Source organism: Zeugodacus cucurbitae, chromosome 2, assembly GCF_028554725.1.
Source record: "Zeugodacus cucurbitae isolate PBARC_wt_2022May chromosome 2, idZeuCucr1.2, whole genome shotgun sequence".
NCBI classification, from domain to species: domain Eukaryota; kingdom Metazoa; phylum Arthropoda; class Insecta; order Diptera; family Tephritidae; genus Zeugodacus; species Zeugodacus cucurbitae.
Window position 1 is genome coordinate 81,968,490 of NC_071667.1, and position 24,054 is coordinate 81,992,543.

A 24,054-nucleotide genomic window follows, 5' to 3' on the forward strand; every position below is an offset into this window, starting at 1 on the left:
TACGAATTTACAACAACAATAAAAATATGATTGCATTAAATTATTGTATGGAATGGCAGGCTGTGGTAAGCATTTGTGAATGGTTTTGAATGTGTGGAGTTTTAGTGACTGTGGCGACCATCTTGGATTTGAGTATTGGTTTCATTCGATGCTTCTTATTAAGATAATATATTGGATTCTGATGTTTTTGAAAAAAAAAAATTAATTGATTTCGTTAAGTTTTCAAGGAAGAAGGCTTTCCCAACCTTGTCAAACTGGATTTCCAAGTTTGTTTCAAATGTGACAAATGAGAATAATAAAGTTCCGAGTAGGATAATTATTTTCACTATGTTTGAATTGTTTTTGTAATTGTATGAACTTCTCACCTTCATTTTTTATTTGTCCAAATTCATTCTATCCTGCTAACTCCCAACTATTCATGAAGGATATAAACAGTTATTGTCCACTGGCCGTTTAGACATGTATTCTCCTACCTCGTCGCTGCCAGTAGCTGACCCCACGAAATTTTCGGTAGAGTGGTATAGTTGCTCTCATCGCATTTCTAAACTGTTCCTTTTCTAGGTACCGTTATAACATTTGGAAGCCAACACCGAATGTGCCAATGCCAAAGGTTGATGGCGATAAACATTATTGTTGATACGCGAGAGCACTAGTCGTTACATACTATATACTGACTGAATTCACTGTTATACATGGTCCGTCTCGTAGAAGCGGGTATGTAGTTATGCTGGTCTAGCCACGTATAATTGTCATGAACCCCTTGGTAAATATTTTGGTGTTTCTTTCAGGAAAACTGGATTTAAATCTGGATCTTACAACATTTGAACCGACTCCGAAGCATTAAGGGCTTTGTGTGAAATACATATATTGCTTTGAAATGACCACATTGAAATATTAAATCATCCTCGGAGTGGCAGTTACCCAAATATCTCACATACATATAGTGGTCAAGCTTTCCTTATTTATTTTTCTTTCTTCTCTTATTCTATAAAGGACGTCCAGATTCTATACTCCAAAACCATCATATAAGTTATCAGAGTGGCGGCTTGAGGAAAAAAACTAGAGCTATAGTACATCAGACCTTTGAGGGAAGCTCCGGTCTATAACGGAAAATTTACCAGGGTAACAAGGGATTCTTTTAACAAAATCAACCCACTTCAATTTGGGGCATTCAAAACCAGTACCACTAGGATTCCATTTCATACATTACCCACGGATACCAGATATTTGAGTGTACATGTATGGATGGGTGAGTGGAAAGTTCAAGTGCAGCATAAAACGGTGCTGGTTGGCGGCGAACAAAAGCCAACACCTCATGAAAAATTCATTTCTTTCATATGTTTTATGGCTTGTTGAATTCACCGCCATGGAAAGGGACACAGCTGGCAACAGCTAGCGGTCGGAGTAAAGGGCAGCGATGGCTGCCGAAAATATATTGGTGGACACATGGGTTGTAAATTAATAAAGGGCAAGCGGCAGCCAGTGTTTGGCTAGCGCCTGTGAGTGGATTCTAAGTGGTGGAGCAAGCGATTTGTTATAATATTCGGCAAAAAGATAAAACAAAAACGCCAACTAAACACTACTGTTGATTTACACGCGCCACACCACATGTGTGCATGTGTGTGGTGGCATGCAACGTGAAGGACGCCAAACAAAGTTATCCATTCATGTTGATAATTTTCCTCCGAAAAGCTTAACGAACTGAAAATTTGCCTGCAGATTACTTAGTTGAATGTCGGCAATGGCAGCTTTGCGGTGCTTTACGGCCGCATTGCCATATAAGCTCACATACATGGCACACTGAAATACCGTTAAGCTGTGTGTCTGCGCTTATTATTTTTGGTGTTAAGCCCCTGCATATGTTACGGCACTCTTAAAATCGTGGACTTACATGCCAACATATGTGCTTAAATGAATCGTTTGCCGTAAGTATTGAGATGAGGGCGTAAGCAAAAAAAAAAGAAAAATGCGGAATTCATAATTTGGTAATTTTAATTTCCGGATTTGTAAGAGCGCAATTGTTTGAATATTTGCGGGAACATAATGGCATGTGGTTTCCAAATGAGCAAATTAATGAAAATTTTTCAGGCAGAGGTAGATTGAAAATGCAGCTTCACGAAGCTTTCACAAAAGCTTTCAGATAAAGCTTCGAGTATTTTTAAGAAATCGCACTTTAAATCTTACCCATTTTGCTATGCCACAAATACGAGCATATCTTCTCCGATTTAACCTAAAAATCAACAAAAAAGAAGCATTGGTCTGGGAATTGCAATTTAAGCACAAAATTGACAGGCTGTAAGGCCTTTCTCTTTCAAATGCATTGTTTCCAAAAACCAAAAAGAAAAAACAAGAACCCCAAAAACAAGGCCGTGCGCAAAAAGAAGTTGCTTTCCAAGTAGAAAACCGTTACATTGCATTGGAAATATCGAAAATACCGCGACGCTCGAGGGCGCATTCAACGCCACAATAAATCGAACAACACTGACACATTCGACCGCCCGCCTCTCCATTCGACTCATGTAAGTAGGTGTGTGTGTGTTGGTGAGTCGACCGAAGTGCACGCAGAAAAGCCGCAATGCTGCAATGGAATGCAACGCAGTGGCAAGTAAATTGCAACACCGACTCTACTGACCTCGAGTACGAACAGACAATTGCGCGCCATGCCTACAAATAGCAAATAGCAGTGCAGTGCGGTGGGTATGAAGTAGCTCTTAAAATCTCTGTAGTCGAAGCCGGAGCTCCTTTCGCGCGCCGTAGTCAACTTCATTCAGTCGCTACCGCATTGCCACATGCCACATGCCGCACACAGTGACTGCCGATGCGACGCAGAGACGGGGTCATCACCGGAGAATGAACTCACATGTGTTGTTTTTGTAATGCGCCTGGTTTTCGGTATACCGTTATTGTAATGCTGGCAAGTCTTATATGCCCACTCACATGGGGATCGACTAATAGGATTTGAAGAGCGTAAAATTGGTTCGTTGTGAACATGAAATATTCAGTGAATCCTTTTTGCGCCACACCGCCGCTAACGGAGGCGCCAACTCGTCGGATGTGTCGGGGTGCCACAGCGAGGTGGCAGAGCTCCAATGCAGCCGTACCCTTCCTACGGGCTCAGGAGTAAGTTGCCGGGAAGCTGGCGACTCACCGCAGTTTTAGTTGTACTGCTGCATTGCTTTTGCTAGCCCCTACTACATTTCACATTTACTGTTGTGCTCTTTTATTTTCAATTATCGATATTCGCTGCAATCCGTTGGCAAAAGAAGATGGTTATTTATACCGTCGAAAACAGCAACGGTGGCAGTAATTTGCCTTCCCTTCTGAATCGTAAATATTTACCCAATATTTTGTGGCAGTTTCGGTGTTTACTCCGCTTATTTGTTGCCACCGAAGACTCGCCAGCTGTTCTACATATAAATGCGCTGATCGAAGATGTACTCGTGTAGTGGGGTGTGTGCCTGGGTGTATTGTGTGCAGTGGGCGCTCGCCAAATATGCAACGGTTTTCACCGTGCGACTTGCTAGCGCTCAGTGAAGTGTTTTATTATCGCAAATAAAGTGAAATCACAGCGCTCGTTAAAGTTGCAACAACAGCCGGAACAATGATTTTTACAGTATTTTCAACAATGACCGGATAATTGAATAAGATGAAATGGATAAATATTGTCCTTTCACGGCAGTGTTTATCCTGCAGCGAATATTTTCGTATATAACTACATGAAATTGCATTTAAATATGTTTCGTGGGCTTCAAGGTTATAGTGAGGTGGAGCTTTCATTAAATGAAAGCTCAGTACTTTTGTAGAAACATATTTCAAGAATCTTTAATTTAAGAAATTGATATTTAGAGTTCTTGAAATTGTTGTTAAATATGTTTTTAAACATCAATTTGCTGAAGTTATAGTGAAGAGGAGATTTCATTTAGTGAACATGTAGCAAAGTATTATATATTATATAAGCTATCTGATAAGTCTTTCATAACATAAGTAAGTAAGTGCATGAAATTGTAGTAAAATATGTTCCTTAAACTACAATGGACTGAAGTTGTCTTTGCGTTGAGCTTTCACCGAAGGAAAGCTTAATATTTCTTGCATTTATACACCAACAACCTTAAAGTTGTTCTAGCAATATTTGATTACAAAAAAGTAGTCTTTAAAGTTGATGTCGAAAAAAATTCAATTTAATTGTGCTGTTGCCTGCCAAACTTTGAAAACTCTTTTGGCTTCATATACCTCGACTGCCGACGTTGCAACTGAAACTTTCTTACTCTTTCTTGCCAAAAAATATGGCTGCTGGTTCTTTGGTTGACTAGATGCAAGCAGTGTAAGTCAACACACATTAATTTTCATTAATGCAACACTTGCCACACCCGCAATGCAGATTAGGGGTGTTCTTAATAATGTGCAAGACAAAGTTAAACACTTGAAAGGATTAAAAAACAATTATTATAAAATTTATTATTTTATTTATGTTTTTAATTTAAACTATTTTTTATATTGAAAATTATTTAATTTGAAATAAGAATTTAAAGAAATTGAGTTGCCCGCTATTTTTGAAATGATTTTTGTGTTGTTTTATGAAGTAACTTAAACTCCTCATAAATGTAAAATAATCATTCGTTTAAACAAATAAAGTTCACTTCCTGACAATTTATACCCCTTCCTTTTATAATAATTTATTCGATTGGGACATTCAAGAACCACCCTACCATTGCAGTTCTGGTGTCTACAGTTCAGAGATAACTTTCAACTATAAAAAAAACTAGACAATACGGCGTCGAAGTAACAGGCACAACAGTTAATTTAGCTAACAACAAGAATGCAATTTGGCTCTTTCGACATAACTCCATGGAGCACAGTTGCAATATATCCAACACACAAATCTATTAAAGTAAAATAACAAAGCAATATATTTAGCACAATAAGCCAAAAAGTTATGGGGAGTTGGATAGTAGTACCGCTTTAATATATGAATGTCTTTAATTGCCAAATCCATTTATTTTGGTTCACTTGCGGATTACTTCGGAGCTTTGTCAACATTTTTAATTAATATTTGGCAGGGGATATTGCTAATATGGGGATTATATTGTTAGTTTTTATTAATATAACAGTTGTTTGTGACACCTAAAACTAAACGAGTTAGATACAGGGTGTTGTATACCAGGGACGTATGTGCAAGTTGTAACTTGAGTAAAAATTAAGATATCTTGATGGAACTTGGCCCTATAGGAAGGTTGCTTACGAAGCTGGGCGAAATCGGACTACTGCCACACCCACAAAATGGTGAAACCCGAAAACACATGAAGTGCCACAACTAAGCCATAAAAAATCTATGAAATGCTAAAGCATCAGGGAAACTCTCTAGAGTTGTCAGGTACTACCTTACAAAGTCCAAAAATGAAGGAAACCAGATTTTAACCACGCCCATCTCCCATACAAAGGATATAATGAAAACTGCTTTAATTCATTAAAGAGAAATACTAGAGACCCTAGACTGTACCGTCTCTAGGTACAGAAGGGCTGCACTCAAATTTGTATAAGAAATTTTAAATGGTTGTGGCTCCAACCACTTATGAATCCGAAACTACTCGACCAATTTCAGTTTCAATGAAAATCAGTTTGTAATATTTTCATGGAGCAGCCTAATGATATTTTGTGAAATTAGGCCAAATTGTTTCACAACCACACCTACTTCCTATATACCAGAACTATGATGTCAATCTGAATCGTTTACTTTACAATATATAAAGCAAGCACTAGTGAAGATATCGGAACAAAAGTTTGCATATATACTACATTTATATGTAGTGTGGCATCGCCCTTCTAAAAATCGTCGAAATCGGACCATAAGTTTTTAAGGCACCATACTCTATCGAATATGAGGACCACAGTGCTTCTAAGAATTCTTTTTACCGAAAATATAAGTAAGTCTCTCAGATCTTTTGAAGAAATTCAGATATGAAGAAATTTAATTTTGGTGGGATAGTTTCAAAATTCTGTATTGTTTTCCCTAGATCTTGTTTATAACGGAATGGAAAGGATGTTGATAATGAGATCTTCCAGTATTTACACTCTATCGTTTGCACTTAACTTATTATAAGTTCAGGAAGACTTTCGGACGAAAGTACGATCTTCAATTTCATTGTCCTTAGCGATCGAGTTCACCGCTTCTTTTTACTTACTTTTCATTCCAGATCACTTATGATTATATTATATATACAGTTCAGTCAGTCAAAAAATATATATTTCTAAAACAACATTTAGCTGTATTCATATCCTCGCAACTCAACTAATGAATGTCAAATACGTGCGAAATATAATAAATGTTCAATAATCAAGCAGTTCCTTAAGTAGAACCCTTTCTCTAAGAACACACTCCTTAATACTACATATACAAAAATGCGAGCGCTGCAAATAAGTTTATCAACACACACGTCAAGAGCTAACAAATTGATTTCGTTAGTGGGGCCTAACACCTTTTGTGCCGCGAATGGAGCATTACATGTGGTTGCGCGGCGAAGCATAATAAAAACTACAACAATACAAGAATGCGCGTGAACATCACATCACAATCATAATGAAAGGAACCAGGACTATCAGCATTTTTGGGGTTAATTTTACGATGCGAAATTTAATAAATTACCTCAACGAAACCACACACACACACGAACGAACATAAATAATACAAACAGACAGACAGACACATATCGCTCCACTTTGGCGGAGCAAATACAAATATGCGAGAGTTATTATAAATACGCGTGCCGTCTAAGAAATATTGCGGGGCTGAGGTGAAAATGTGGTAGTAACGGAAGTATTTTCTACACACGAGTGCGAGTATATAGCATATATACACTGTTGGGTGAAATAATAGTTTCTTCTGGTGTATTCGTTGCATTTTCAAAATTTCCTCGAAGACATGAAGAGGTATCCCGATTTACTTGAGTGGAGTTTTCAGAGCTCTGCAACACTCTCAGCCCATATACTCTCTGCTATACTAACTGACTACCATTTTGGGTTCTTTCGAGTACTCAGTAAAATCTCTTTGAACGACCAGGTTTTCTCGACACTTTTGAGTACCGATCCCGATTTCTTCCAACAGAAACTACTACTATTACGAACACCACGGTGCTTTTGCTCTGCCACAGTATGCGTGATGTTGATAAATCCGTACAAAGTTTTTACTTACGCATGATTTATTTAAGTTATGAATCAATTTTATCGCAACAACAACACAAATAATAAATTTAGTAAATCTACGCAGCTGAAGGCAACTGAAGGGTGGCAATTGCCAAGAAAGGCAACGGAAATAGTTACTGCGAACCTTCGCTTTGGCGAGGCGAAAAGTCAAGAATGTGGTGTGCGAGGATAATTTTGTATGTGAGCCGACACATATAACGGTTGTACGCTGAGATAAAACAGCAGCAAAAGAAGAAACTGAAGAAGATGAAATACTTTTGCAGCTGAGTTAATGCACGGCGAGAAAATTTGGGTCAGATTGTGAGACAGACTTTTGTTATAAAGTTAATTTGTTTTACGACTTTCTGCGACTTATGTGAGAAAGCTCTCGAGAGTCCTAAACGGAAATATTCCTAATAGCTTTAAGTTCTGTCAATTTATCAAAAGCTTAAACTTTATTCTTAGAGAACTATTTTAATAGGTAATGCAATCGAATCGAAATCGATGAAATTTGGACGAGCTTTCACTTATAATCTTTTTCAGAAAGCTTTTAAGTTTAAAAATGAAAGTAGAGCTTTTGAGCGACTTATACAGAAAATAATATGAATTAAAAGATGCTCCCTCCCACAAATATTTTATGAAAAGCTACTTCGGCCATCGTGTTTCATTTACAATTAAAAAATCTGAATCTTCAGCACTTGAGAAAGCTTTCTTCAAAGTTTAAATATTTTTTCGCAGTGTCTCCACAGCAGTTAAAGAGGTCGTTCACAGCTCTGTAAGCTGCTTGGCCGACTATACACACGAACTTAGCGCAGCGAAAGCTTTTTTTCGTACATAAACAGTAAAGGTGGAAAAAGAGGCAGCGGAGGCAGAGATGGCAACAACATAAGCATAAGCAACAGCGACAGCGATAAAAATTACTTTCAAACTTGTTGGCAACACCGTTGTAAACGTGCAACTTTCATGTTGAGGTGTTTTTAAGTTATTTATTATGATTTATATTTGCAGCGCTATATAACTGTATGTGAATAGTGATGGCGGGTGTTGAAGTGTCCGTGTGTTCACGTGTATGTACACAGTTCGTCCAAATACGTTCTCTGTTAAATTGTATGCTTGCGGTTAGCATTTGTATGGGGTTGTTTATTATTTACGGAAATTATGCTCTCAGGCGACTTTCAGCCCACGCCGCTCCACACCGCACCACAGCCGACAGCTTAGTTTTCAACTTTATGCCGTGCGATAAGGTAAATATTAGTTCTTAGCATCACGTTCACAAGCAGTTCCGCGGTTAGCGCTCGGTTGCGGTTTACCAAAGACGTTCTTGATAACCCCGGCCTGAGTAATGGCCTTGGCGACACAGTGATGGTCGATATTTGGCAACCACAATGATAGTTGATGATAAATTGCAATCGAAATGCCTCAACGCGAGTGAGCTTTATTACACAACGCTTGCGCTTATGAGGCGATTACTACAATGAGTATCTCTCGCATGTGAGTTCGTGCTGTTTGTTGGTGAAATAAATTTCCATTGAGTTCTTGACAAATGACAGCTATTAAGTTGCTTGCTATAAAATACTAATGCACAACAACAAAAAGTTGGGGTTTTTTTACCAATTGTCAGCGATAACGGTGCTTGTCAATTCTTATATATATGTAATATTCAGGAATTTGATAAGGTATTACTTGTTACTAGTTTACAATTATGAAAACATGCCAAAGCTAATGTGTCTCAAGCCTTCGTTTTAATCTACATCGATAGATCCTCACCTAACTCAGTCAATCAGTGATGCATGCTGACGCGTTTGAGTTGCTCGTAGTTGGGTTTTGGAGTAATAGATCACTTTATTATTTTAAGTGATCCGAGGTTCATTTACGTAAATTACATCAATATCAATTGACAGCAATTATATTGTGGTGTAGAAAAGCTATATTCAATATTTATTTGCGGGTCTTGATATGTATTAGATTAGACTAAATATAGTTTGTAGTTCGTCATGACTAATTTCGATTTTTGTGGATCTTTTTAGAAATATCTTTCTTTAGACATCCTTCTGCAATTCGTTTACTGTTGGTTTCAGTCATCCGAAAAACTTTTCTGCAATAAAATAGAATTTGAGCTATTCTTCTTCTTGACTGTCGTAGACACCGCTTACGCGGTTCCATCGGACTGGAGGCCTCTCTCTTCCTCGACTTCCACCAGCGGGTACTGCATCGAAAACTTTCAGAGCTGGGACACTTTCGTCCATTCGAACAACATGACTTGGCCAGCGTAGCCGCTGTCCTTTTATTCGCTGGACTATGTCTATGTCGTCGAATAACACATACAGCTCATCATTCCATCGTCAGTGGTATTCGCCGTTGCCAATGTTTAAGGGATCATAAACCTTCCGCAAAACCTTTCTCTCGAAAACTTCTAGTGCCGTCTGATCGGATGTTGACATCGTCTACGTTTCTGCACCATAAAGTAGGACAGGAATGATGAGGGACTTGTAGAGTTTAGTTTTTGGTCGTCGAGAGAGGCCTATTCATTGATTATTCGTTTTTATGTGGTGGGTCCCAAACCCAACGCACAACCGCATAAGCGGAATTCGCCTTCTCACTTTAGCTCGTCTCCAAACGGATGTCTGTTGGCTACCCAGAGGATACTTGGTCTAAGACTGGAAGTCGTGAGCTGCTTGAGCCACATGCAAAAGATTCGTCCATGGGCACTCTCAAGTGAATGGCAGTCAGAAGCTTTCCTCACTTACGTGAACTCGTACATATGACTCCATCCTCCTATTTGAGCTATTCACAATAGTAAAACTGGTCTTAAATGTGTAAAACCAAAATTGGTTGCGTTAAAGATAGCGGTTATACTACTATAACGAGGTATTCGCACTGTCTTATATGGAATTCAACTCGCTAACTTTATTGTTGCTTCTCTATGTAAACAAGAGAGTTGAGACGCTGGTATTTTCTAGTCTCCAATAATTGCCCTGACAATTCTCATATCTTTTAATAAAACCATTTTACTTTCTGTTAATATCGTTTTCACTTAGGTGACATTTTTCAATTATTTATTTTCCAATATTCAAAATTATTCAATACTTAAATGCAAAGCTCACTTGTACATAAATATATAACAGGAATAAGTTCAGCTTAAAGCACACAAAACATACAATTCTCTTCATGTCATACAAAAACTAATTTCACGTGGTGAAAATACTGTAAAATTGTCTAAAAATATACTTTTATACTCCCCATACGTAACAACAATAACAGCCAAAATTTGATTGCTTAATTTCACGGAGCAAATTTGCTTTGATTGAGATGTACCTCCTCCGCAGTGGGTCGCGTAGTCTCCACTTTTGGTGGCGCCTTTGGTAAGCTGAAGAATTTCTGTAAAAACAAATTTTACTGATTACGTAATATTCATAACAATTTACATGTCGCTTACGTCATGCTTGCCAAAGTGTCGCGCCTCCTCCAATGTGTCGGGCAATTTCTTGTGCAGCGTCTCGGGCAGAAACAATGCCCCAATGCCGCCCATAAAGAACAGTACACCCAGAATGTAGTAGGGCGCTCTTATGTCCACAGTCGTGCCCAGGTAGACGAGATATGGCGCCAGTACGCCAAAAGCGTTGGCGAGTATCGTGCCCAGCGCGATGCCCGTCTGACGCATGCAAGTCGGATAGATTTCCATACTCTGCAGATTCACTGTGAAGAAAGTGATCGCGTTAAGGAACTTGATGAATGTGGCCAGCCACACCATGGTCATCTCATGCTTGATATCTGAAACGGTTATGAAAATTATGAGAAGTGTGATTTCTACAAGCACCTGACCGTGTGAGTTTGACTTTACCTGATGCCAGTATGATTAACGGTATGCAGGCGAAGAATGAGACGATGAAAGAAGAAGAATTCGTAAAGCGACGTCCGTAAGTATCACCTAGAAGTAATTAAGAGCACATATATTTATTGTTTCTACTTGATATCGCTGCTCGCTGTTTCTCGTAAGCTGCTTTCTCACCAAGGTAACGACCTATCATATAGGCGGGTATTTCCACCACGCTTTGTAGCAGAAAATTCAGAAAGGGATTGCCACCCATGCGTGTGCTGATGAGTACTAGCGTAAAGTAAGACGCTGCGACAACACACCTGAAAATAAGAACGTGAATTACTTGAAAGCGCTCTCCAGCGACTTTAAATTGCGCCACACAAATGTGCTTTGGTGATCCACAAATGTGCGGCTGCCACAACTAGCGCAACTAAAGTGAATAGTGAAAAATCGCTCGTAGCCTTTTCTTTTTGCTGACCTACCAACTGAAGCCCATAATGATTGTGTTCCGTGTCAGATGCCAGCCGCTGAACAGTGACGCCATGCCGTATATCGGTTCGTCCGCCTGCCGTTTTGTGTACATCTCTGCCAGCTCCTTCTCCGTCATGTCGAATTGGCGGCCATTAATTCTTGCAATTTTCTTAAATTGCGTGATCGCCTCACCGTAACGGTGCTTGCTAATCAACCAACGTGGCGACTCAATGACATATCTGCGTGGAGAATTGAATTTAGAGAGACTGTATAGTACTACTACTTCGATATGTATGGCACGGGTAAAAGTGTTCTAGTTGCGAGAAATTGTAAGAGCAACAACAAAAATGCAATCTTCATGTGCTGCACAACAACACAATGTTGTAGCTCGGGGAGTGTAGATTGGCGGCATAACCATAAAAACTCTTGTAAATTTCATTTCATTTCAGTTCGTTGTCCGTCCGTCCGTCTGATGGACAAGTGTGTTTAGAAGCGTTTGCTGGAGAGGAGAGGAGCGCTGAAAAGCTGAACGTGTATCGTAGCGTGGCGTGGCGGCAGCACGTGAAATTGAAACAATTGAATGAGTTTGATTGGATCCCGTGGCAGCGCAGCGCTCACCGGCCATCCGAAGTGATGTGCTGTGATGTGATGTGATGCGATGCGCTCGAGTGAAATTCACAAACGAAATCGATTTGAAAGCGTACAAATCGCCAGTCCCACTGGCAAATCGCTGCAGAGTTGCTACACTAATACACAGTCAGTGAGACAAACACACACACTAAAACTCGGCCACTCACAACGAAAGCCGTGCAAATGGATTGAGTGAATGAATGAATGACCGTTTGAATGCGCGAGTAGCTGCCGCTTCATTTGCTGCTGCCCGCCTTTCCACTGTACGCAAAGCCACACAAGTACACATGCATTCATATAACGGTGCGCTATCGTATTGTACGTCACGTCGTATGAGCGACTTTCATGCTTCTACAGTTAAACTGTAGCGGTACATTTAGTGCTGCTCCTAGAATTCAATATGCGTTTTTGTACAGGTTGTAGTTACTATTGTTGTTGTTGCACTTACAGTACTCATCGTGTAACGGTATTTTGTATGTATATGTAAGTGTATGTGTTGGTGTGCATACGTACTTGAAGAAAATTAAAACTATTGCAGTCGGTATGGTTGTTAGCCACATAAAGGTAGCCCAATCACGTAGCCACCAGAAGAGCAACGGCATCAGCGTTGTGCCAATGGACCAGCCAACACTCTGGTAGATGGCAATGATGCTGCGGTCTTGTCTGCAAGAAAGATATGAAAACAAGTTAAAATCAAATACAATGTTAGTGTAGCTTTGCTTGAGAGGAAGTCTTCGAGTGGGCGCAATTTAAAGTGCTCACAGGTGTACTAACTAGTTCGTGAGTCCCCACAAGCATGTTAAAACTTGTTGGTCGTTCTAATAACAACTGACAAGATTTGGTTGCTGCTTAATCCTGTACTAGCTCTTAGTAAAAATAATCGTTTGTGTTTGCTCTTCATTAGTATTTTCAATTCTCTTCAGCTTAAAAGAGCATACTCTCTAATGAAATCGAATTGATAAATTTAATATATGCTAATATCGGCATAAAATTTTATTAGTATAATCAGAGCATTACAGATAGAGAGAGGGAGTGTGAGAGAGAGTATGACATAATGTCTTTCAGCTTCCGTGGATGCTTTGCTACCTTTAGCAGAGTTTGATTGCCAATTTTACGACACATCCTTACTGTCCAACTATGCTTAGATTGTTCAATCGACTTCCTTCCAATTATAATCAATAGACTCACTCCTTCCTTCCAGTTTATAATCTATTAATGGGTTCTACATAAGCTATGCGTACTTGGAAAATACTTAACTTAAGGAAACAAAGAAAACAGGTGGAGAGAAGACAGTTCTTTCTTGAGGTATACGAATTGATGTCTGGTATATTCCAAATATCGAGTCGAAGAATCAGTCACTTCCAACATATAATTTAATGATTTGTGAGTTAGGCAACATCGATGCTAAATTGCTCACCTTTCAGAAGCGGATTTACCTCAAATATGCTAGAACAAAATGGCTTTCATTTTACATTAAATATTCGTATTCACTCCCTGGTATGGCACTGTTTTCTTATTCCTGACTTCTCAGTTCCACAATAAACACCTTATTAGATGAAGTTCTCTGCCTTGAATCGACTCCGGGCCTTCTTCTAATTAATAACGGATTAAACGCTCTATATAAGATTTCAAAGGTCGAAAAATTGACTTGACTTTTATCAGGAATTGAACATCCAACACTTCCACCTGAATATTCTCTAGGAAGTTGATTGGCAAAAAGACAAAATCCAAAATGCGGTTGGAGAGAAGACAGAAGTTCCTTGAGGTAATCGAATTAAAACAACGATTGATTGATCATTCAACCCCAAACTGTTAAGTAATGATTGGTTTTCAGGAAATTTTCATGGATCCACGGTTTTGAGAAATATTTTGTCAGTATTTAGTTAATATAATATAACTCACTATAACCCGTTGACTCGAGCTATCGGGGTCACGAAGACCTATTTATTGTAGGCATAAACTTTCTAGATACTCCTGTTCAAAAGCTTGCTTGGTTTATTACCTCAGAGTAAGGCACTATCAATGGAATATCAAGTTTTCACAATAAATAGATTTACAAAGATGAGCCAGTCTTATGATAGTTGGAGAGCTCGAGTATGATTTAAGAACAAATTTATTGTCACCGAGTACAGCTAGAATCATAATTATCTACCTGGTATAATAATAACATAACGAACTACAACCAAACTTCAATAAAAGTTCCTACCTTTGCTATTTTTACTCTTCTAATAAGGGCCTACACTCTACACAGGCAATAGATGTATGCATGCATATGCTCGACAAATGATGCCCACACAACATTTACGGTATTTAATTAAGTGTTTGACAATGTGTTTGCCGTTTTATTGCTACACTTACTCTCTCGATATCTCCATGCCAACAATCTGTGGCGACTGAAACAAACTATTCACCGCAAAACCAGTTAATCCCGTGCAGAAGAGGAACACATAGTAGATATTGGTGGTTATAATGGAGCATGATCGTCCCACTGCGCAGAAAGCAATGCTGATGTAGTAGACAATGCGGCGTCCGAAACTAAATAAAGAAAAGAGAAAACAAATTAAAAAGAGAGCTAAGAAACACGATAGTCACTGTAAGAGCAAACAATGTAAAGCGAACGCAGGATTTAAGCAGTTGCTGTTGAGTCGAGCGAACTGCGTCAGCGTAAAAACATTTTCAATTATCCGCCTGCTGTCGCGTTACACAGCTTAACAGTAAATTTCTATTTAAGCCAACTGTGGCCAACGGCCAGTGGACCAAACGGCGCGCTTATACTATAGAGAGAGTATGGCTGCACTTACACGTCACCCGTTTGTCCCAGCACAAATGATCCGATGACTTCTGTCACACGTGCCACCACAAATGTGTTCGTCACATACAAATCCTTGGCGCACACCCAGTTCTCCTTGCTTGGTATGGTGGCCTCATACCACGTCCGATCGTAGCTCCAACCATGTTGGCAGCCTGCAAGACGGAAGCGAGAGTAGGAAAGAAGCATAAGTGACGCAGCAAATGGCAACAATCAACAACAAATAGATGAGATGTATGAGAGGCGGTGGAAGTGTGAGCCGGATGTAAGAATGCATTGAGAATTATGAGCACAGATGAATATGTATGTAAGTGCGTGGAGGCGTTAGAATGGCTGTCTCCGGGGAAAGCCGCTGCGTCTGCGTCCCTACAACTACCGTTTACCAAATGCTTGCAACTGTTTGTTAGTTTCTGCTCTCAGATTACAATAATATTACAACAAAATTAAGGCAACGCAAACCGATTCCGATTCAAGAAGCTGCGCAACAAATCTAAACAAAACTAAACTCAACTCGAGCAGACCACAAAAGAAGCGAAACGAAATATATTGAAACCAAAATGAAATTCAATGAAACGTAGTAACCGAGGCCAAGTTTCTCGATTGCGGAGAGTTGAAGCGTACGTTGAATTGTAAGTGTAAGTGGTTGTTGTTTGTTGTTGTAGTAGAAGTGGAAGTGAAATGAAATCGCATCGCTGTTGTAAGTGAAACGCATTAAAGTGCAAAGTTGTAAAAAGTTATGCCCGAGCAAACGGAAAAGTTACTTTGCCGTCCGCCGTGTCTTGTCTCCTCTTCTCTTCAAGCGTATGCGTAAGATGTCCTGCCTCACTCCTTGCACCATCTCCGTTCATTCATGCTGCTGCCTGCTCATTGATTTAGTTTTTATTACGTGCATTGCACTTTTGCTCTCCCTTTTATGCTTTCTTCAATTATATGTGTGTGCCATTCGGATATAAGTTTTCGCAATTTTCACAATTCTCGAAGAAATATTTATTTGTGCGATTTGCAGAAAATTATCGCTCTGGCAAGTAACAAGTTTTTGAATTTTAATGTTGAAATTTTCGGAGAACTACTAGCACAGCATGCTATGCGAGCTTTAGTGCGACGCTTTATTGATAATGCTAAAGTTTAAAAGGCTTAATTTGTTATTGGAGGGCTTACAAGTGAATATCTGTACATTATATCTTTGCTTTAGGTATTATTACGCTTAGATCATCAGTATTAAGTATAATCAACAATTAGAAAAGAGAGAGGCGGTTTAAGATATTATTTACCGAAGGTGAGAGTTCGTTTCACCACTATCTGATTCAGTTGATGAGTCCTGAATAACAGAGTTTTGATTCCAAGCTTTTCAGCGTTCTCAAAATCTCTTCAGAATTGTATTTGCTATTGATATTAGTGATTTCAGTTAACAAGAGCTTTAAAGCTTTTTGGAATCCTTACTCTCTAAGCGACCTTAAATTATGCGCTCTCAAAAAACACACTATCGTATCTCAGACCAAACCAAATATGGTTTTCGTTTCGCACTCTTCGTTCTCGGTCATGTTTCAACTTCAGCGCACTATCTTCAAACTCATTCCTTTCTCTCTTCAAATCGGACCCTATAAATTAAGCAGCGTTTTGCAAACTCGTGTTGTTTTGTTAAGCAAACTACAGCTTGTTCCACTCGTATTTTATGGATGCAAATTTTCGCTCATCGCCACAAGTCAAATCCATTTTTTTCTCGCTCAAACAGCCATAGAAGCTTTTCTTTCTCTCCACGCAGACTATAAATCAATTTGCCGTAGCTGTTAGACGGTCAATGTGTGAATGGCCAAAAAAAATCACAAACGATTGTAGAAATATGTGTGAAAGCGAGTTACAACGTGATAAAAAATGTATGGGAAAGTTGGAAGCTTGAATGCGAAATAAACGAATTTGCAAAAGGATAACAACCAGAGTAGAGAAAGTGTAACAGTGCTTTAAAGAGGTAACGTAGAAACAAGTAGTGATTTTTAACAAGATTAGTGAGTAGAAGTCGTGTCATTTAAGCTGGGTTTCAGAGTTTCTCTATCATGTTTCGGAGAGGAGTGAATTGCTAGAATAAAGGTCCAAGTCGAATTTATTATGTTACACTAATCGGCTGATGGAGCGCGTATTTGAGTCTCGAGAATGGAAAATTCAAGCTTGACGCATAAAGTGTTTAACCAAAAAATTTTTTCACAAGCCTTCCTTTAGAGATCTCAACTCGAAATTGGTTTTGCAAAAAGGACATATCTTTTGAAACTAAAATGTATTGAATCCATCCATAAGTGGTTCTCATGTATCTGAAGTGTTGAAATATTGAGCAGGCGTCGTTTATAAAGTTGATCATCTAATAACATATAAAGCGAGTTTTCTGTGATCATATGGAGTACCTTCCGCTACTTAAGTATAAAGAATATCTTCAAGATACTTTTAAAATGAACTTTGAACCGAAATAAAGTTGATCGTATTCAATAATTGTGGAACGATTTTAAACCTTCAAAAATCTTCTACTTCGATGCAATCCCAGCAATGAAGAACTATTCGCAGATAGACAGTTCCAAGAGGATGCTTAAAAGAAGAGTATGTGGAATCATTTCAACGTTTTCTTTTGGATTGTTGGATCCATGAATCTCTCATCTGCAGACATTTAGGTGATCTATTGAGGAAAAGTGTCTGAGTAGATTAGTGTTGGGTTCAGGGCGTGTTGTCGATACAATAAGAGTTTCGCTGGATTCTCAAAGCTCTGTCTATACTAACTAATAGTCCAAGAGTTATATCCATTTTGGCGATCTCCAAACAAACCTAACCTTTCAAGACCACAAGACTCGCAAACTGCTTGAATATACATAGCTTATCGTTGAGCAGCACCCAAAAATTCATGTAAAAGCTCAGATATCTCTAATGTACGCACTGTTATATCACATACATAACATTGTTTGAGTTTAGTGGCATATGATGGAATGCTTGATTGTTTTCTTTGATTACATATGTACATATGTATGCACGGTATGTAGATTCACATATTGACATGGCGGTGTTTAAGAGTTCAAAGGTAACGGTATGCAGGTGTACGATATGAGTTTACTTGCATAGCTCGCAGCTATTACTCACCTGTTACATTTGACTTGGTTTTATTCCAGTGCAGCCAATCGTCGATTTCCGTGAAATTTGCATTATACATCTCGCAGTTGCTGTGCTTGCTGGTGCCGCGATTATCCTTCTGCCTGTATGTATGTACGAGCGTGTGCATGTGATTGGCATGTGTTGGTGTCGGTGGCAGCAGAAATGCAAATACAAATAAAAGAATTGAGTTTAAATTTTAATTTCCACCATGGGAGCGACTTATTAGGTGGAATAAAATGGAATGAAATGAAATAAAATAACGCAGTCTAACCGCGCACTCGCCGGTTCAATGAATAACGGTGAAAAGTCAACAATGAACAGATGAACAGCTGCCAATTGTTGGCGTACCAACTCACCTTGTTCTTATGCAAATAAAGAGTGATTCTCTTACGAAATGAAAAATGTTTGCACACATGCGCACATTACATATATAAAGGGTGATTTTTTAAGAGCTTGATAACTTTTTTTAAAAAAAAAAACGCATAAAATTTGCAACGTTATGCAATTTTATTTGAAACGTTAGATTGGTTCATGACATTTACTTTTTGAAGATAATTTCATTTAAATGTTGACCGCGGCTGCGTCTTAGGTGGTCCATTCGGAAAGTCCAATTTTGGGCAACTTTTTCGAGCATTTCGGCCGGAATAGCCCGAATTTCTTCGGAAATGTTGTCTTCCAAAGCTGGAATAGTTGCTGGCTTATTTCTGTAGACTTTAGACTTGACGTAGCCCCACAAAAAATAGTCTAAAGGCGTTAAATCGCATGATCTTGGTGGCCAACTTACGGGTCCATTTCTTGAGATGAATTGTTCTCCGAAGTTTTCCCTCAAAATGGCCATAGAATCGCGAGCTGTGTGGCATGTAGCGCCATCTTGTTGAAACCACATGTCAACCAAGTTCAGTTCTTCCATTTTTGGCAACAAAAAGTTTGTTAGCATCGAACGATAGCGATCGCCATTCACCGTAACGTTGCGTCCAACAGCATCTTTGAAAAAATACGGTCCAATGATTCCACCAGCGTACAAACCACACCAAACAGTGCATTTTTCGGGATGCATGGGCAGTTCTTGAACGGCTTCTGGTTGCTCTTCACCCCAAATGCGGCAATTTTGCTTATTTACGTAGCCATTCAACCAGAAATGAGCCTCATCGCTGAACAAAATTTGTCGATAAAAAAGCGGATTTTCTGCCAACTTTTCTAGGGCCCATTCACTGAACATTCGACGTTGTGGCAGATCGTTCGGCTTCAGTTCTTGCACGAGCTGTATTTTATACGGTTTTACACCAAGATCTTTGCGTAAAATCTTCCATGTGGTCGAATAACACAAACCCAATTGCTGCGAACGGCGACGAATCGACATTTCACGGTCTTCAGCCACACTCTCAGAAACAGACGCAATATTCTCTTCTGTACGCACTGTACGCATTCGTGTGGTTGGTTTAATGTCCAATAAAGTAAACTGAGTGCGAAACTTGGTCACAATCGCATTAATTGTTTGCTCACTTGGTCGATTATGTAGACCATAAATCGGACGTAAAGCGCGAAACACATTTCGAACCGAACACTGATTTTGGTAATAAAATTCAATGATTTGCAAGCGTTGCTCGTTAGTAAGTCTATTCATGATGAAATGTCAAAGCATACTGAGCATCTTTCTCTTTGACACCATGTCTGAAATCCCACGTGATCTGTCAAATACTAATGCATGAAAATCCTAACCTCAAAAAAATCACCCGTTACTAAGATGCATAAGGGTGGTGCATAATTAATACTTGAGTGAGTATAAATATTGTAAAATATTTTTTTAGCAAATTAATCAATTGAAATTAATTTAAAGATTCAGATTATTATTAAAAAAAATATTTATGTAAAATAATCCTTCTATGCACTTAAGGACACCCCTTATGTGCAAAATTTCCTCCCTCACATACACAAACGAGTCTTTGTGCATTCATCAATTTGCATAGCGCTCCCATTACTATGCGCATACTTACGTTGGCAATGTAATACGCCGCCACTCATCCAGCGTGTAGTTGGTGTGCTCCTGCCCCGGTACCGTGCACCAGTGCTCCGGTATGTCGAGTGCCAATATGATATTCATGTACACCATCGAGCCGGCGGCGGCCAAAGCCAGCACGAATGTCATGTTGTAGATGAGCTGGAAGCGTCCGTGATTGCCGACGCGTTCCATGATCTTCTGGAAGGGATCATTCGCTTCTGACTCATCGAACTCGTTCGCCTCTGCTTCCTCCACCTTTGAGACGGTTTGTTTGTAGACGACGCCATTCTTTTCTTCATTCAACATTGTTTATGAGTGGTGGAGTGTGTGTGCATCTAATTATTTATGAGTATCACTTGAAATTTGGTGTCTTCACGGTAGATAAGCGTTGTGCTGCAGCAAGAGACAATGGAGTTCTGTAGAGAAATATGAAATATTATGTAGAAATACTTGCATAAGGATTAAATGACTTCGATAAGCGAGGTGAAATAAAGATTTAGTGCTGCACTTTAAGTGTTCATATTAAAGTCCTAATGCAGACAAAAGTGTCATAATGAAGCAATGAAGCGAAGAAATGCGCAATAAAGTGAAGCGCTTTATTAATTTATTAGGCTTATATATAAGTATGCAAAGGTTCTTTTTAATTGTTATTACTTGAAAAAAATAATCGAATTAGATTTTATGATGACTTTTTATTCTTCTAACATCATAAGATGGGCACTCAAATCTTTATAAGGGCATACAGTATATAATGTTTTAATGGCCCCAAGCTTTTTTTTTTAATTTTCACTTGTAATAACTATATCTTAAATTATGGCAGGCGATAATTAAGAATAAGTGCAATTTTATTTTATTACAATTTTAATAAAATGATTGAGTCAAGACATAAATGCTAATTGAGATTACTAGATATATGTACCATATTGCTTGGCGAAAGATTGTCTTTATAATTACAAATTTGCCATTGAAGTTTAGAATTCATTGAAATGGTGCAATGGTTTTGTTTAGCGATATTTCGAAAACAACTTTTACAAGATTAGAAGAATCGTGTGCTACACAGACCGTATTTTCAGTGTTTTCAAGTTTTTAAGCTTTTTCCTGAAGCAGAGGTTTACAACCTAAAGGTCTAGAACCTATACAGACTTTATATTTTTCTCATAAAGAATAACGAAAATCATTATTTATGGTATATGGAAGCTGGGATAATTCCTGAACCGATTTCAATTATTTTTGCCACTAAGCTACCTTATATCCAAAACTACACGCTCACTTAATTTAAGAGTATTGACTTTAAAATTCTTTAGGATATCTAAGAGATTCACCGATGCTTTCAATAAAAAATCATTATCATGTTCGATATCTGGGGTTTTATAAAGTTATAGTCCAATTTTATACAGACTATGCCACACTAGAAATAAAGTATTTGCGCAAAGTTTTGTTCCGATTTCTTTACTGGTGCCGAACATATATATATATATTCTAAAGTGAACAAATAAGATGGATTCAAAACTATAGTATGATGAGAGTAGGCGTGGTTGTGAATCGATTTCGCCTATTTTCAAAGTATTCCATTGGGATGCCAAAGAAAAGTTATAAGCCTAATTTAGTTGAAATTAGTTGGACGAACAGACAGACATCCGTATTTCAAATCTAGTCTTCACCCTGATCAATTTGGTATATATAACTCTATATTTAACTTGTTTAGTTGTATTCTATTATACCCTCTTAGAAACTTGTTGCGAGAGTATAACAAATGACGCGAGTTTTTTTCCTGTTTTCCAATTTACATTTTTTTCTTTCATTCAAGTTTAAATGTAAGGTTATAACTATACAAAGACCTTTATATTTATTTCAGATGAAAAACGATGATCGCATATTTTACAATTTTTTTTTTTTAATTTTAGTAATACTTCAATAAATTTATCTTTAAGACAATACAAAGTATTGACTAAAAGGCGATACATAAAATGAACAAAATGTGTAATTTTTAGAAAAAAAAAGCAAATTGTTAAAAATAGGTCCAGATTAAAGGATTAAAACCCCAAGTAATCCCTTAAGATTTCCAAAACATTATAAATATTATGTTTATAGTTCCTCAGAAGAAAAAGAAGAAAAGAATAATTTGTACAAAATTAAAATAAATAACAATAAAGAGGATTGCATGAAACAAACATTGGGAGAAAAGGTGCTCAGAAAATTCGAAAGGGGTAGCATTATTTTACATAAAATAGAGATGTTATTGGATCACGGATATATTTATTTCTATAAACACTGTTAAGTATAAATTTCAAAGCTTTTGCGCTGTATCTGAATGTATAGCTTTTATATTCAGGGAAATTAAAAATTTCAAAATTTGTAAATTTGTTGACATTATTTTAAGAATATTTACAAAGTTTCATATTTTAAGTACAACAAAAAATTTGATAATAAAATAGAAGTAAAGTTATCGAAACAATTTGAATGTTTATAAAAGTATAAATTAGAAGGATTATTTTTATTACAGATATATTTTCCGAAAATCACACCTCCGAGAACTGAGCTGATTTACTGATTTACAGAGCTGAAGTACAAAGGACAAATTATTTCACTTTAACTGTTGAGGTCTAGGGATACCATTCTGATTTCATCACATATTTTTTCGTGCAGTTTTCGAGTGTTTCACTTTCTGGTTCGCTTCCACAGACAAAAATTGTTTATTATTTAAAGTTTCACAGATTTAGGTAAAGCTTTGCAGTGTTAAAATTTTCATCCATTGTGGATATACAAGGTTGTTTAAAAATTTTAATATTTAATTGAATTTAATTTATTTTAAATAACTTTAGTGTGTGATTAAAGCTACCTTTTCGGGTTTTTTGATTGCGACACTTTCGGTGTAAAAGGAGTTTACGAATATATTAACACGTTAATTAATTTAGAGACGTTGTTTGCCGATTTCTATTAATGGAACTAAATACTCCAAGGAAACCCGTCAGTAGATTGAACAAAACTTTTCACGTTCACTTTAAAAACTATTTCATCACAATATCACATTTAAAAGGAACTAAATGACCATTCACTTATCACTTATCTTCGCCGCCAATAATCTATTACAACAACTCTGCAATTAGTGATATAATTTATAATTATGAACAACTATTAAATGCAGCAACGTTGCTTCCCCAGCATATAAATATTATTAACACAGTTATTTCGTTAGAATGCGTTGCTCTAATTTAACGCTCAACTACATGCTAATTAAAGTGTATTTCACCGAGATTTAGAGATCTTGTTTCGTTGGGCGTTAAATTTAATCTGACATTAAAATAGCATTGTCAAGAATTAAAATCAAATTAACACAAAGGCAGTCGTGTAAATAAAGTGTTGTTGGCACAGTTAATGGTGATGATAAATAGAAAGCGTTGCTGATAAGCAAATTTAATTGTTTTACTATCGCTCTGCGTGGAGAATGCGAGTGCCTATGGTAGTAAGTTATCAGTCGCAATTATTACTTCTATTCGTATACAAATGAGGTAGAAATTCACCTGTTTCAAGTAAAAAACAAAAACTCAATTACTACTTGTGCTTATTAAAAATAGCCGTTGGGGCCATAAATAGGGAAGAAACTAGAAACTTATTCGCTTATAAGCAGTTTGGCAATACGGAACTATTATGGCCTTTTGTATTATCAACTAACACGCTTTCAATTCATGAATTCGAAAAATGTTGAACTGTGGAAGAAACGTGCTCGCATTTTATTACAAGAAGTTTAGTCGGTAATTTGAAGTGGACTATTAAACAATTAAGTGGGTGGATTCATACCAAATAAGCATGAACTTAAATATTTATATACTTGGCGCCAAGTCGTGTATTTGCATCAGATAGCAATTCTCGTAGATAATGCCACTAACTCCAATCTATTCATTTAAGACGACACTCTCTGATACTCTTATCGCTTACATCATCTCATACTTAAGTAATAAAGTTCATCAAGCTATAATATCTGGAATAATCAGGTAATTTATATGCATTTTATAAGGTATATTTAAG

General features: G+C 37.7%; 1 protein-coding gene across 1 annotated transcript; it reads right to left on the minus strand.

The window, feature by feature from the left end:
• Nucleotides 1-10,182: 10,182 nt before the first annotated feature.
• On the minus strand, nucleotides 10,183-23,287 carry LOC105219971 (carcinine transporter). The gene is made up of 11 exons (XM_011196334.3): nucleotides 22,868-23,287; nucleotides 20,024-20,444; nucleotides 18,018-18,130; nucleotides 14,896-15,058; nucleotides 14,453-14,629; nucleotides 12,608-12,757; nucleotides 11,476-11,703; nucleotides 11,186-11,313; nucleotides 11,018-11,104; nucleotides 10,613-10,947; nucleotides 10,183-10,554 (listed from the first exon to the last, which is right to left on the minus strand). The coding sequence occupies exons 2-11, from the start codon at nucleotides 20,332-20,334 to the stop codon at nucleotides 10,459-10,461; spliced, it is 1,788 nt and encodes a 595-aa protein (XP_011194636.2). The 5' UTR covers nucleotides 20,335-20,444; nucleotides 22,868-23,287; the 3' UTR covers nucleotides 10,183-10,458.
• Between the last annotated feature and the right edge of the window lie 767 nt (nucleotides 23,288-24,054).